Here is a 15,837-nt window from a genome sequence, read left to right as displayed (position 1 = left end):
CTAGTTCTTTTGATATATTCAATATTTTAGACATTTAGACAGAAATTGTCATAGGCTCATTATTTTGGTTCTTATTGAAGTAAGTTTTACACCTTCACTAATGTGACAAAATTTGATCTGGATTTATTTATTATCATGGTAACTAGCCTGAGAAATATGAAATTGTTATTTTCTGTAATTGTTCGACTTACTGGTGCTAAGATAGCTCTAATGAACTTGGGGAGATATTATAAAAGCCTCTGCTTTCGTATATTTTCCATACACTTTTATATTTACAGTATTTTGCTTTGTTTTTCTTAAGTCCAGTAGACATTTCAAGACTTTTTCTTCTTTGTTAATAACCTGTGTTTACATAAATTATGAATCAGATTTCGGATACTGTGATTAGGATTAAGTGGAGAGTAGATTAATGTAGGAATCATTTTCTGTCCAAATTGTATGAAGCTAACTTTTCTTTTCTTTTTTTTTTTTTGTTCAGTACTTTAGATAGCAGACCAAAGAGTAGCAGCCCTATTAGATTACCCGAGGTCAGTGGAGGACAGACAAACCGTACAGCAGAAGCAGAACCACAGCCAAGTAAGATTATACATGGAGGAACACTTATTATTAGTGTTATTTGTAATTATGGTTTGAAGAAGAAAACATTAAATAAGAAATGCCAGCTGGCAAGAATTTATTACTTCTGGTCTTTATGATGTAAGAAGCATTAAAAAATTTTTGTATGTCCTATTTTGTAAATATTTTGCTTTTCCTTGATCTTTACCTTATTATTAGATTTGAAACTTCTAGAAATTCATAGGTCTATGCAAAAAGAAGCAGAATCTGCCTTTTTAGAGCTTTCACTTTCAAGTGAGACTTTTTAAGAAAAAAGAATTTATTTATTTGGGGGAGAGAGCACAAGCAGGGGAAGGGGTAGAATAAGAGGAAGAAGCAGGCTCCTTGCTGAGCAGGGAGCCTGATGTGGGACTCGATCCCAGGCCTCTGGGATCATGACCTGAGCTGAAGGCAGAGGCCTAACTGACTGAGCCTCCCAGGTGCCCTAAGAGAGACTTCTAAAAAAGTTTTCACAGTATTGTTGGCATTGTGAAAAGAATTTTTCACGGGTCCTGTCCTTTAATCCCCACAATAACCTCCTAGGAGTTATTTGACATATCCCCATTTTTTAGAAAGCAAGTTAAGACTTCTGTAACCTGCTCAAGATTATAGAGGTAGCAGGAAGTTGGGATTTGAACACAGTTCTCTGGCTTTGTCAGGAATGTGCTCCCTACAAATAACAGAAAACTCAAGTGACTGCTGAGGCTCAGACAAACAGTGTATTTTTGTAAAATAGCAATGTCCAGAGGCAGGAAGTTGCTGGCATTGGTTCAGCTAGCCAGCATTGTCATGACAAGAGAGGAGTGATTTCTTTATGATTCTCTTAAGTTTTCCTCATGATCAGAATGTTCCAGTTCATGTCTCCACTTGGAATTGAAACAAGGGAGGTAGCTACAAGCTGCAGCTGTTTCCTTTAATAGGAATAGAGAGGCTTCCCCTTTCCCCTCTTTGGCTGGAACGGAGGCTCATGGTCATCCCTCTCTGCAAGGGAGACTGGTACTGTAGTGACTAGCACTGCCCTTGTTGCTTTTATAAATCATGATTCATTTTCTGGGGCTTTCCACACTGCTGCCCCAAACAAAATTGCAGTTCCTTCATCAAGGAACAAGATGGGCTTGAGTATTAAGGAGACCATAATGGTGTCTGCCAGCCTAGCTAAGCACTTTATGAGTGATATTTTATGTGGATTTTGTACATGGTAAATGTATAAGATTAGAATCATATATGCTAAGCTCATAGATCATACATAGATGATAAAAGTATACTAAATTCAAAACTAAGAATAAGAGTTATAGAGTAAGCTTTAGTAATATTTTTGGTCATCTTATACTAATTTCTGAAAAATGCTGAAAACATCTTAGAGTTTGCTGTGTTAAAATATAGGAACATAAATGATATAGAGATGTTATTTTTAACTCTGAGTTCTTGTAGATTGTAGTATTGCTCTGTATTAGTTTAATTAACTGTTGTAATAATGTAAGAATTTAGTCTTGAATTTTGTTGCTTAAGATATTATGACTGCTGGGGTGCCTGGGTGGATCTGTTCGTTAAGCTTCCAACACTTGGTTTCAGCTCAGGTCATGATCTCACAGGTTGTGGGATTGAGCCCCACTTTGGGCTGTGTGCTTGGTGGGGAGTCTGCTTGAGATTCTTTCCCTCTGTCCCTCCCTGCATTGGTGCACGCATGTGCTCTCTCTCTTAAATAAAATAAATACATCTTTAAAAGAAAAAAGATGATGACTGCCATGTGAAGATATTTTGGAAAGATATTCTGTAGAATTTCTCACATTTTGATACACAGTTATCTGAACATTGCTTTTTCTTTTATATTTCTGATAATAAAAGTGCGTGGCTAATAACCCATCCCCAGACCCCATAAAACTTGTGGAATGATAGTCTGTGCAAATGAAAGTATCAGTGTGACTCATGTTTATTACCCTTATATAATGGTTACTACTAACAAAAGAATGAGTTGAAAATCTTTATTTTCCACCTGCAGTGACCTGTACTTAATATATTACCTTTTATTTTTAGCCAAAAAGGCTTCTGGAATGCTGTCCTTCTTCCGAGGGACAGCAGGGAAAAGCCCTGATCTCTCGTCCCAGAAGAGAGAGACCTTACGTGGAGCAGATAGTGCTTACTACCAGGTTGGGCAGACGGGCAAGGAGGGGACGGAGAGTCAAGGCATTGAGCCTCAAGGTGTGTGAGAGGAGACCAAATGTGATTATTTTATTTGCTTGTGTTTTTATAGCCTTGAATAGATAATTCTTACTGCTGAAACCAGGGCATTCGCTCTTCTCTCATGCCTCAGTATGGCAGAGTGGAAAAAGCATGGCACTTGTAGAGTCCAACTGGCTTTAGATATTATTGCTATCACTTACTGTGTTACTAAGGATCAGAAATCCTTGGTTTCCATACCTTTGAAATGGCAAAAACAATGTCTTCCGTGGTTTACTGAGGACGGAGTGACATTAAACATGTAAAACATCAATCTCACCTTGGAACTCGTAGTTACGTACTCAAATGTTTTCATTCCACTACCCACTCAGACATTTCCTTTCTTTCCCAGTCTCTGTTGGGTTGATGTCTGCCTTCATTTTGATGTTTAAAAATATATCTACCTGATTGTGTTTGAATATGGGGTAGACCAGCCCAGTAAACTGCTGACCTGTTTTGTAAATAAAGTGTATTGGAACAGAAGCATGCCCATTCATTGACTGACTGGCTGCTTGCGAGTCGTATCGATAAATTGAATAGTTGTGGCTGAATAAAATTCTTACCATCTGGCCCTTTACAGAAAGAGTTTGGCAAGCCCTGGGTTAGATGTTGAATTAGTGGTCTAAAAGTTAACGTAATAAATTCTCATTCGTAATTAAGATATCTGTTTAGTATTCTATAGACTTCTGCTGGGCTGTAATCCTTGGAAGACATTGGTGCTTTGAAAAAATAATTTAGAAATGTGAAACATGGAGGTTCACTTCTTCTAGCTCTTGACATATATTCCAAATGTGTAATAATTAGAGTGCATCTAGCAGTAGCTTTGCCACACAAATCAAGTATAAAAAATAGCTCTGAAGTAGATACTAGTATATTTTATGTATTATATGTATATAACTTAGTATATGACAAAGAAGCCATTTCAAGCTATTGGAGAAGCATTATTCCACACACAGGGAAAACAGAAACTGATAAAGAAGTAATGGGAACTTGACGAAAGAGCTGTTGTTAGTATATTATTTTTTTTATTTGTATTTTTTTATTTAAAACCAGTTAGCATATAGTATTTTATTAGTTTCAGAGGCAGAGTTTAATGAGAGTATATTGTTATCAGAGGAGTCAGATATAAGAAAAATTATTCTTCAACCAGAATTCTCTATTTTTAATCTGGAAATTGCTCTTTCAAAAGGTACTTATATTTTTGTAATAGTTTATAAAGTTTGATTGTACACATAATTCTTGCTCGGGAGTGACTTGACCAAGATAACAAGAATTGACTTGTTAGTTTTTATTGTTATGTCAGGGGGAAAAAGACAAAGTGAACTGATAACCCATTGAAAACTTTGACTTTACTAATGATATTAAACTTTTTAGATGAGGTAGATGGAGGAGATACACAAAAGAAACAACTTATAAATCCTCATGTGGAGCTTCGTAAGTATGAGATAAAATACTGTTAGTTTGGGGACAGGGACTGTAATTGAGAAAACTATTATTTAAGGCTTCTAGCATTATATTAGATAATATCCTGTTCCTTGGAATGAATATTGTCTGTGTGCTGACAATAAGCTTTACTTAATCTAGATTTAGTTTATAAAATAAATATTATTTAATATATAAAGAAATTAATTTAAATTTTAATTTATAAGGTGTAATTTAATTTCTAATGTTTAAATAATTATTGTGTAATCTAGAGCCATAGAGCCTTGACCAGGTGTCTAGAATTGTGTGTGTATGTGGATGCCAAAAATTTATCATCTAGAATAATAAGTACAGTAAAATTTAAGATGTAAAAGTATAATGATTAAAGTACAGTAAGCAGTATAAAATTAGAAATGGGTCTTATGTTTGATTTTTCTGTAAGGACATTAGATGGTTTTCAGTCTTCCCTGAGAATCATTTTAACAGACCTGTGATAGAGAGGGGTGTAAACTTAACATGAGAAATGGTATCTTGGAGAAAATGAAATGGTCAGATTTGTCGGGCATGGGGAGTGGGCAAGACGGAAGAGAGATTTCTGATTCACAAAAGGCCCTCCCCCTCTCTTTCTTTTTTTAAACACTCTGTTCATAGAATTTTCTGATGCAAATGCCAAGTTTTACTGCCGCCTGTACTATGCGGGAGAGTTTCATAAGATGCGCGAAGTGATTCTGGGCAGCAGTGAAGATGATTTCATTCGTTCTCTTTCCCACTCGTCGCCCTGGCAGGCCCGCGGGGGCAAATCAGGAGCTGCCTTCTATGCAACCGAGGGTAAGTCTTTTTAGTCACTTACTCATGGAGTTGAGTAGTAGCCATCTTTCCCCTCAGATAATTTGCGAATCCCTTGAACTGAGGTTGTATATAGTCAGCTGGCAAACGAAGTTTTCTGTTTTTCTTTTTTCTTTCTTTCTTTCTTTTCTTTTCTTTGGAGAGGATGTAGTAGCAATATTTAAAAGAATATACAGGTATGTGGTGTGCAGTTAGAGACAGACATTGATTCGATCCTTACTAAACTCTTCTGGTCCTGACTTCAACAAATGTGAATAGTAATGGAGAACTTCCAGAAGACTCAAAAGGGTTCCTCAGAGCTGATGAGACAAAGATAAAAATACAGATACTTAACCTGAAAATAGGAGGGCCAAGTCCTTCACCTCCAAAGGTTTACAGAAGATGATGACCATTTGTACTTCACATTCTATTCTCCATGCCCTGAAAACAAAATTAACCGAGAAAATGCAGCAGGAACAAATATCAAGCAAAATGTGGCTTGATAAGAGCTTTCATAACTGTGACTTACTGCATTGTTAAAGGAGTCTACAAAATTTCACTTAGTAGTTTTAAAAAATAGACTATCTAGTTAGGAATTCGGGTCTGGTACTGTCAAAGGTAGAGGCATCTTGACTGTATAATCCTCAGGAACTCTTTGAGCCCTCCATTACTTGAGAACTTTGTTCTGATGAAAATGTTCTCTGTGATATCAGAAAATCTCCCTTAAAGCTATGAAGCAAACACATCATTTGGGATGGACGTCTTTGGGATGGGACATCATTTGGATATTTGGAATGATGTAGTACAGGTTACCTCAGGAAATATAAACACCTATGACACTTCTGCCTTTTAGATGATAGATTCATTTTGAAGCAGATGCCTCGTCTGGAAGTCCAGTCTTTCCTTGACTTCGCACCGCACTACTTCAATTATATTACAAATGCTGTTCAACAAAAGGTAGAAATCCCAAACCTTGGTCTATAATTAGAATTTTCTGGACTTTTTCACATCCTGAGAGTCCTGGTGGCAGTTTTTTCCATGCTAAGATAGGAACCGGACGTGTTTGGATCTCTTTTGATATTGAGCTCTGATAGAAGGCACTCATACTCTCTTTCCCATTTTTGCCAGTGAGGAACCAAGAAATCTCCAGCAGGTTGCATTTAATATGTGTGTGTGTGTGTGTGTGTGTGTGTGTGTGTGTAGAAACATTACGATTGGATGAAAATAGCTGCACATTATAATTTGTAATTTTGTTGAGACAGAAATTGGAAATATTTGTTGAGACCTGCATGTGTTGGTCCTTAGGGAGAAAGAAAGCCAGTGCCTGTCAGTGCCTGCCTAAATTGACATTTAGCAGTGATCCTCCCAGTAAGTGTATAAAGGAGTCATTAGATTTTTTTTTTCCATTTATGGTTTATTGCATATTTGGGAGGAAATTGTATGTCATGACAAAATTTGTGACTGAGAAATTATAAAGCATTATCCTTTGGGAGAACATGAAGGCTCTAATATTTTTATTGGCATTGCTGTTTTTACTTCTGAGATTTAAGGGTTTAAGTTTCTTTTAAAGTCCTTTGGTCATATTAATAGAAAAGCTTGTTTGGATATTACATGGGTAGTCTAGATATGGGTATTAAATTACAAATTTTCTTGTTTAGAGACCCACTGCATTGGCCAAAATTCTTGGAGTTTACAGAATTGGTTATAAGAATTCTCAAAACAACACTGAGAAGAAGTTAGATCTCCTTGTCATGGAAAATCTTTTCTATGGGAGAAAGATGGCACAGGTAAGGATATTGAACTGTGCAAACCATTTGGCTACTGGAACCTTTTGCACTTCTGGTTCCTGAATGTAATGAATCAGAGAATAACATCTTATTCGATAGTATTAAACCTCACTTGGTAGCCAAATTGAACTTCTACATTTCCTTAGTATTATGTGGAGTTTTGATATCGAAACTATAAGTTTCCTAACACTGTTTGCATCTGGTTTTTAAACTGCTTTATGATCCAATGTTAAATTTTTGGAGCTATTTGTTAATGTATTTTAAAGTTGATTAAGTGGGTTAGTTTATTCTTCAAGTGTTTGAGTAACTGAATACCCAGGTGTTAATTCTCAGTGATGAATTGAATTACCATCTGTTTTATGTCTTGCACAATTATAATGCACGCCTTATATATAATTTTATATGTAATATATTTAATATAATATATAATATGTTTGATACAATTATATAAGTTATGATTAAGTTTTAAAATTAAATTTAAAAATCTATATAATGGTATAGGCAACAAGGAATCTTTTTTGCATTTCCAGTTCATTATATTAATTAATTATGCAACTCATGCATAAATGACAAAAAATTTTTCTTTCCTCTAGGTTTTTGATTTGAAGGGTTCACTTAGGAATAGAAATGTAAAAACCGATACTGGGAAAGAGAGTTGTGATGTGGTCCTGCTGGATGAAAATCTCTTAAAGATGGTTCGAGACAATCCTCTGTATATCCGTTCTCATTCCAAAGCCGTGCTGAGAGCCTCAATCCGTAGTGACTCCCACTTTCTTTCTAGCCATCTCATTATAGACTACTCTTTGCTGGTTGGACGAGATGATACTAGCAACGAGCTGGTCGTCGGAATTATAGGTAAGTCAGTGAGCATATGTTACTTACAGTTCATGATTGAAGCCGGAGTAAATTGAGGATTATACTGAAATTGGATTAGTCATAGCTTATTAAATATTTTCACCAACTTTCATTTGAAAATTCAACAATAGCTTTTAAATTTTAGTTACCTTTTGTTCAGTGTCTCATTTTCATTTCATTATCTTTACCAAAAATATCTGTATTCAAAAGTTACTCTTAAAGGAAGCCTTGTGACGTTAGTAGGAGGATTAAAAGAATTAAATGGAAAAAACCCTTGGGACAGTGCCATGCAATATTGTTAGCATTCAGTAAACATTATAGAAGTAACAGTAATTACTGTTAATGTTATCTTTTTATATTTACTAACATAACTATACTGCTAACCTTGCTTCCTGTAACAGATTATATTCGAACATTTACATGGGACAAAAAGCTTGAGATGGTTGTGAAATCAACAGGAATTTTAGGAGGACAAGGTGAGCAGAAGTCTTGCTTATTCTTTTTTTTTTTTTTTTTTTTTTAATATTTTATTTATTTATTTGACAGACAGAGAACACAAGTAGATGGAGAGGCAGGCAAAGAGAGAGAGGAGGAAACAGGCTCCCAGCTGAGCAGAGAGGCTGATGCAGGGCTCGATCCCAGGATCCTGGGAACATGACCTGAGCTGAAGGCAGAGGCTTTAATCCATTGAGCCACCCAGGCGCCCGTGCTTATTCTTTAAATTATTCTCATGTCTTCCTTATCAGTTAACATTTAAGAAATGGGTACTTTTTTAAATCTTAAAAAAAAATAAGCAGTTATCTCTGATTTTATCATTTCCAAAATGATAAATAATAAAGGGAATTGCATAGATGGGGAAATAATTGGTTTTAAAGTTGTGTTAAAATGCCAGAATGAAAAGTAACCCCCCGCCAAAAGCTAGATATTCTGAATAAGGGGTTGTTTTTAATTAACAGTTGAAGTCTTCTAAGTTCTCTGAGCCTTGCTGGCTCTATTTGTGCTTTCACACATCTCTCATCTCTAGACGAGAGCTGGTCTCTTACTGGTCAGGTAGAAGGTGGGGAAGGGGAAGGGCGTAGAGGGAAATGGAGAGAGAATCTTGAGCAGGATCAGTGCCGCACCTGACTCTAGGCTCCCTGTCATGACCCTGAGATCCTTACCTGAGCCGAAATCAAGTTGGACACTTGACTGACTGTGCCACCCAGGAGCTCCCGGGAGCCAGTCTTTTAAAACAGAAACCCCTACCGGAAAGGCCCTGTTATGTGGCACAGTGGACACCCCTACCTCCTTTCTGAGACTGTTATGTGTGTGTGTGTTGTGTGTGTGTGTGTGTGTGTGTCTTTAAAGCAGTTGTCATGAAAGAACATAGCTGTTCGAGTCAGCTCTGTAACAACTTTTTCTCTTTGCTCTTTTATAATCTTAGGTAAAATGCCAACTGTGGTCTCTCCGGAGTTGTACAGGACTAGATTTTGTGAGGCGATGGACAAATATTTCCTGATGGTTCCAGACCACTGGACAGGTTTAGGTCTGAACTGCTGAAAGGGAGCACATGATTTTGAAATGGACCATGAATGAAAGGGGCCTGGAACAAAGGACCAAAAATAAGCTACATGTTTTATTTCTTCATCACATTCACCACTGTATGCCAAGGCCTTCCCGTCCTCTGGTCGTGTGGGCTGTCTGTAACTGAAGGGTTAAAACACCATGGATTTGCACTTTGGTTTTTGATAACTAAATTAGCTGTCTTATGCTGGGAAGTTGCATGAGCATTTTTCCACTTAAGCTAAAATACAGACATATTTCAAAGGGCTAACGACGAATGTATAGTCTTTAGAGGTGAGGAGATAAGGGTGAAAAAATGGGGGGTTGGTTTTGTCAACAGTCCTGTTAAGAACTAGTCCTGGATTTTGGCTTTCCATCATCTTTTCCCAGCAGCTCATTTGACATACTCTTTACTTAGCATTTGTAGAGGTGGTGAATTTGTTTTGTGTTTCTTACATAAAAGTATAATGTTGCCTATTATCAGATTTTCTGAAACCTTTAAAAAATTCTGAATTACTCTCTTAATGGCCAGTGAAAAAAATGGACCCAGTCTGTTCTTGTTTTATCGGGGCATTTGACTTAAATTGGGAATCCTGTTTTGTTCTTAGCTTGCCTTGTTTTTGAGTGTGCTTGCTGTGTTTTAAGTTCTGTCTTCTCTGCGGGTGACAGGAGACTCTAGCCATTAACTGTAAGCCTTCTTTTGGAGCTGTTTTTTAAGCTTGTTTATAACTTTTGTGCAATTAATATGTTCACCTGCACTTACCCACACATGCTCATATTCTAGGGTTTCCTCCACTTTCAGGGAAACAGTAAATCGGTCTATTGTGACTAACTTCCCAAAGGGAGAATTACTGAGGATTTCTTTTTTTAATGGAAAAAATAAATTAGACCTTACCCAAGATATTGGGTGAGACGTAAACACTTGCTTGTTTTCTGTAAAGGTAAAGTGTCTTTTTCAATATAAATAACGATTTAAATGACATCTGTAAAACTAAGAGGCTTCTAGTGTGGACATCTGTTTCTTAACTTTCTGCACTAGTTTCTAGGCCAGTTCTGATTATTGAGAAATGTTAAGAGATAAAATATTTGTAGTAAGGAACTTCTTGTTTAATAGAGTTTTTGTTTGTTTAAAAGTGATCTGATATAGTACTAAACTAACTTTGAGGAAATAACAGAACGACAAATACTTCCTCATGGCTTCTCTCCCTAACAAGGGTAATTTGGGGATTTATAACGTTTTATAAAGTTCTCTTTTCAGGCTTCCTCTAATAGCACATTTCTATTGTAACTTTCACAAAATAAGAAAAAGAAATCTGGGTACATTCCAGTTACAGAGACTGTAAGTATGTGAAATAGGAACATTTTGGAAAGTTTGCTTGAGAGAAGGAAAGCATTAGTTTGGGGTTTGGTGCTTATTGGATACGTGGTTTGTTTTGAACTAGTTAACAAGTTGACCAAGGTCTTAGGACTCATTTTAAGCACTTTTTAAGTAAATGTGGTGTGCCTTTTGAAACTCACACTAGAACACTAGTGGTTTTAATTTTGATATTACAGACGAGAAAAGGATGGGCTCCTGCAGAAGTGAAGCAGGTGGATGGAATGTAACGTCTCCAGTCCCGAACAACGGATTTTGCATCTCGTTTTGAATGCAAACACTGATTTGTCTCTGTTCTTTTTTTCAGTCAGGATACTTAGGATTATTTGTCCATTTCCTGCACCCTCATTCATGCACTCCCGGGGAGAAGGTGGCTTTCCTTCACTGTAGTCAGGTGGTTTCTTTGTTTTGGTCTCAATACCAAACATGTGGAGCTGGGATCCTCCTCTGGAATAATTCCTGACCATAGTGTGTGTCATGTTGATTCAGTTTTCCCTGCCCATGACTTGAAGACCTATTTTTTAAAGCACTGCTGCCTCTTAATGATTTTGAGGCTAAAAAATTTCCAGTATAATACGATCCCAAGCTAATACTTGCTACCTTGCAAGGGTGATCTGTCCTTTTAAAATGTCTTAATGAAAGGGAAGTAAATTTGTGAGTGGTAGAACTATATATATTCTCACCCCCCGCTGCTTTTGTGGAGACCGCTACCATAGGTATATATAAGGGACTTCCAGTGTTGTGCTCCTTGGTGTTAAGCATTGAATGACCACTCACGTCCCTTGAGTTCCCTTCTGAGGTTTGGAGAATATTGATGTTGAAAAGTTAAGACTGAGGAAGAAATCTTACTACTTTCTTCCTTAGAATAAAATAGAAATCCTGAGAAAATGGATAGTAGCACAAGAAAACTCTGTGAACGTGTTTCATTGTATAAACATCTTATTTATAAATATGAAGGGTTTTGATGCCATCCACACTTTATGGGAAAAATAAAAAAGATTTACTTTTTCTTACCCAAGTCTGAGAAAAATAAGGGGAATCGGCTATTGCAAGCCCTTTTGTAGTTTGTTGGAATAATTTAAATTTGTAGACATTCAAAATTTCCTACAAAATGCTGCTTATAATTTTTTTCTTGATCCAGCCGTGAGTGTTTTTCTAGCTTTGGTTTTTATTGGGTATTGTAAATAGGTTTGTATTGGTTTTGGTGGCATCAGTGTCTCCTTGGCATTTTACTGATTAGCATTCGGCCAAGGAAGAGTCATCTACCCGCAGAAAGTTTATTTAGCTAGCAGAATGGAAACTTGTGAATGAGCCTGGTGGTGAAACAGGTCAGGCCATTCATTGTTCCTCAAGTGTTAACATACTGACTTAGACAGTATTCAAACCATCTAGTGCAATGCCTTTTTGTTTATTTGTTTTTGTAACACGGGTGCAGTGTATTATAGAAAACAAAAATTACAATCCTGAGCAGTTTTATTAATGCTGCTGTGCTGGTTTTGTAAAAAAATGTACATTATGTCTTTTGACAGATTTGATTTTAACTAGAGAAATGACATTGTAAATCATAATATTCTCTTTTAATTTAATACAAAGAATTCAATTAACAATATTGAAAATACTTAGTGTATTATATTGTATATATTTCTCTACTTTGGTTCTAGCTGTTTTATATGATTGACATGTTATTTAAGAGATACAACTGCCTTGACCTTTTGGAGACTTATACTGTAAATAAAGAAGACTTAAAATAACCGAGAATCAGCTTCACTCGTTTGAATCAGCTTGAATTAGCAAGCGGAGATGGCGTTTGGTGCCCAAGCCTCACCCCTCGCCCCTATCCCTGGCCTCGAAGTGTTGCCTTCTGTTTGTTCTCTTGCCCTTTGTTTCCTCATAAGAAGATTTGTCTTTCACTAGTAAATGGCCTTCTTAAGTCCCAGAAAAGAGGGTCTTAAGTCTGTGTGTTTGCTTCTGTCAATCATGGTTTCACCTTTTCTGCCCTCCTTTTCCTCGTGTGTTTCTGCTTTCCTGGTGGGACACTCAAGAAGGTACTGCCCTTCCTCAGCTGGGAATGGCTGATTCACCTTGACTGGGCAGGCTCTCTAAGCTAGTGATTGGTCCCCAGCCTGTTCAGAGGAGTCTACCTGAAGTGGACCCGACTATGCTGTAACCTACAGCTGCTCCCCGTTGGGCAGCCTGGTCCCCTTCCGTGCGCCTGGGCTCCCCCGGGGCCATGAGAGCCACTGCTGTGGTGGGCTGGTGCTTGTGCTGGGGCCAGGCACCTAGTTCTCTGTTCCACCTGCCTGGAAGTGTCCTGTGGTGGAAATCCTTTTCTCGTACATTTCCCGGCTCAGTGCTTAACAAAACTAAGATTTATCACCTAAGTTTAAAAATTGTGGGTAAAACCATCCCAAATGTATCATCTTAACCACTTCCAAGTATATAATTTAGTAACGTTAACTATATTCACATTGCACGTTATATCCCTGGAAGGTTTTCCTCTTGCAAACCTGAAACTAGACCCACTGAGCCATTTCTCCTGTTCACCCTGCTCTCTGGTAACCATTCTCCTTTCTGCGTTCACTAATTTGACTGGTTCAGGCTCTTTACTGTAAGCGAAGTCAGATAGAATTTGTCTATGGATGGCTTATGTTACTTAGTATAATGTCCTCATTCACCATGTTATAGCGTTTCCTCCCTTTCTTGAGTTAAATGAGGGACGCCTGGGTGGCTCCGTCGGTTAAGCATCTGTCTGCCTTCAGCTCAGGTCATGATCCCAGGGTCTTGGGTTTGAGTCCTGCTTCAGGCTCCCCGCTTGTGGGGAGCCTGCTTCTCCCTCTGCCTGCCGTTCCCCCTACTTGTGCTCACTCCCTCCCTCTCTCTGACAAATAAATAAAATCTTAAAAAAAAAATGATTTTCTAGGTTGAATGATACTCCATTGTATGTATGTACCACATTTCCTTTATTCATGATCAGTGGATATTTGAATTGCTTCCACCTCTTGGCTGCTGTGAATAATGAACATGGAAGTACAAATGTGCTTTGAAGATCCTTTAAAAAAATTCTTTTGGATAAATACAGAGAAGTGGGATTGCTGGATCCCATGGTAGTTCTATTTTTTTTAATGTTTTGAGGAATCTCCATCCTATTTTCTCTAGTAGCTGTACCACAGTAGTGGTACCAATAGTAGTACACAGGGTACCAATGTCTCCATGTCCTTCCCAACACTTGGTTACTCATTTTGATGGTGGCCATTCTAATGAGCGTGAGGTAATATCTCATTGTGGTTTTGATTTGCATTTCTCTCATGATTAGTGATGTTGAGCATATTTTCATATGCATGTTTATCATTCATATATTTGGAGAAAAGGCTCTTCAAGTCCTTTGACCATGTCTAAATTTGACTTCTTGACTTTTTTTGTTGTTGCATTGTAGGAGTTCTTATATATTCTGGATGTTAACCCCTTATCAGATGTATGATTTGTTAGAGTTTTCTCTCATTCCATAGCCTGCCTTTTCATTCTGTTGATTGTATCCTTTGATGCACAGAAGTTTTTAAGTTTGGCATAGTCTATTTGTCTCCCTTTGCTTGTACTTTTGATGTCATATGCAATAAATCATTGCCAAACCCAATGTGTTGACGCTTTCCCCTTCTTATAGTTTTACGGTTTTAGGGCTTTATCCTATTTCGAGGTAACTTTTATATGTCATAAAATAAGGTCTAACGTTACTCTTTTGCATGTGGATATTTGCTAATACCATTTGTAGAAGAGACCATCTTTTCTGCATAAGTGGTCTTGGCACTCTTATCAGGGATCATTTGAGCATATAAGCAAGGGTTTATTTCTAAGTCCCATTTATTTATGTGTCTGTCTTTATGCCAGTATCACAGTGTTTGATTCCTGTAGGTTTTGTAGTATGTTTTGAAATAGGTAAGTGTGAGGTCTCCACCTTTATTTTTCTTTTTCAAAATTGTTTTGGCTGTTTGAGGTCTCTTGAGATTCCGAATGCGTTTTAGGATGAATTTTTCTATTTCTGCAAAACAAAACAACAAAACAGAACAAAACAAAAAGCCATTGACATTTTGATAGGGATTGTGCAGATTGCTTTGAGTAATATGGACATCTTAATATTAACTCTTAATTCATGATCACAGGATGTCTTTCTACTTTTGTGCTGCCTTTAATTTCTTTGACTAATGTTTTATAGTTTTCAGAGTATAAGTCTTTCACCTTTTGGTTGGGTTTATTCTTAGAATTTTATTCTTTTTGATACTACTGTAAATGGACTTGTTTTCTTAATTGCCTTTTCAAAGTATTCATTTTTGGTTTTTGGAAACACAACTGATTTTTTTTAAATTAACATATAACGTATTATTAGCCCCAGAGGTACAGGTTTGTGAGTCGCCAGGTTTACAATTCACAGCACTCACCATAGCACATACCTTCCCCATTGTCCATAACCTTACCACCCTCTCCCTACCTATCCCCCGCCCCCCAATTCCTGGCAACCCTCAGTTTGTTTTGTGAAATTAGGAGTCTCTTATGGTTTGTCTCCCTCCCAATCCCATCTTGAGAAACACAACTGATTTTGTGTTGATTTTTTTATCTTGCAATTTTACTAAATATTTTTGGTAGGATTTTTTTTTTTTTTTGGGTATACATACTCTTTGAGGTTTGTTTCATGTAAGATGATATCATGCACAAACAGATCTTATTCTTCCTTTTTAATTTCCATGCCTTTTATTTCACTTTCTTGCCTCATTGCTCTGGCTGCGGCTTCAATGTTATTTTGGATGTAAATGTCGAGGTGGGCATCCTTGCCTTGTTCCTGACTTTGGAGGAAAAGCTTTCAGTGATGCTAGCTGTGGACTTTTCATATATGACCTGTATTATGTTGATGTAGTGGTCTACTTTTAGTTTGTTGAGTATTTGTATCATGAAAGTGTGTGCAGTATTGTCAGATGCTTTTTCCTTATCGATTGAAATGATTAAGTGGTTTTTATCCTTTATTCTATTAATGTGGTGTATTACATTGATTTTCATATGTTGAAGCATCTTTGCCTCTTGGGGATAAATCCCATCTGGTCCTGGTGTCTGATCCTTCTAATACACTGTGGAATTCAGTTTGCTAGTATTTTGTTGAGGACTTTTGCATCTCTGTTTATCAGGGATGGCGGTCTATAGTTTTCTTTCAATTTCTTTCTCTGACTTTGACATCAG

At 37.1% G+C, this 15,837-nt stretch overlaps 1 protein-coding gene across 11 annotated transcripts in view; it reads left to right on the top strand.

The window, feature by feature from the left end:
* The window catches only part of PIKFYVE (phosphoinositide kinase, FYVE-type zinc finger containing), a 78,828-nt gene extending 66,458 nt beyond the window's left edge, over nucleotides 1-12,370 (top strand). For all 11 annotated transcript variants that reach the window (XM_082689991.1, XM_082689988.1, XM_082689996.1 and 8 more), the window contains 9 exons: nucleotides 479-576; nucleotides 2,629-2,793; nucleotides 4,186-4,245; nucleotides 4,885-5,061; nucleotides 5,912-6,015; nucleotides 6,717-6,845; nucleotides 7,439-7,700; nucleotides 8,102-8,176; nucleotides 9,124-12,370. In XM_082689991.1, the coding sequence (XP_082546117.1) occupies nucleotides 479-576; nucleotides 2,629-2,793; nucleotides 4,186-4,245; nucleotides 4,885-5,061; nucleotides 5,912-6,015; nucleotides 6,717-6,845; nucleotides 7,439-7,700; nucleotides 8,102-8,176; nucleotides 9,124-9,239 (1,186 nt within the window). In that variant the 3' untranslated portion in view covers nucleotides 9,240-12,370. The remainder of the gene's footprint in view (nucleotides 1-478; nucleotides 577-2,628; nucleotides 2,794-4,185; nucleotides 4,246-4,884; nucleotides 5,062-5,911; nucleotides 6,016-6,716; nucleotides 6,846-7,438; nucleotides 7,701-8,101; nucleotides 8,177-9,123) is intronic.
* Nucleotides 12,371-15,837: the final 3,467 nt, after the last annotated feature.

The sequence above is a fragment of the Mustela nivalis genome (assembly GCF_964662115.1).
Source record: "Mustela nivalis genome assembly, chromosome: 11".
NCBI lineage: Eukaryota > Metazoa > Chordata > Mammalia > Carnivora > Mustelidae > Mustela > Mustela nivalis.
This window is presented reverse-complemented; position numbering and strand designations above follow the sequence as displayed.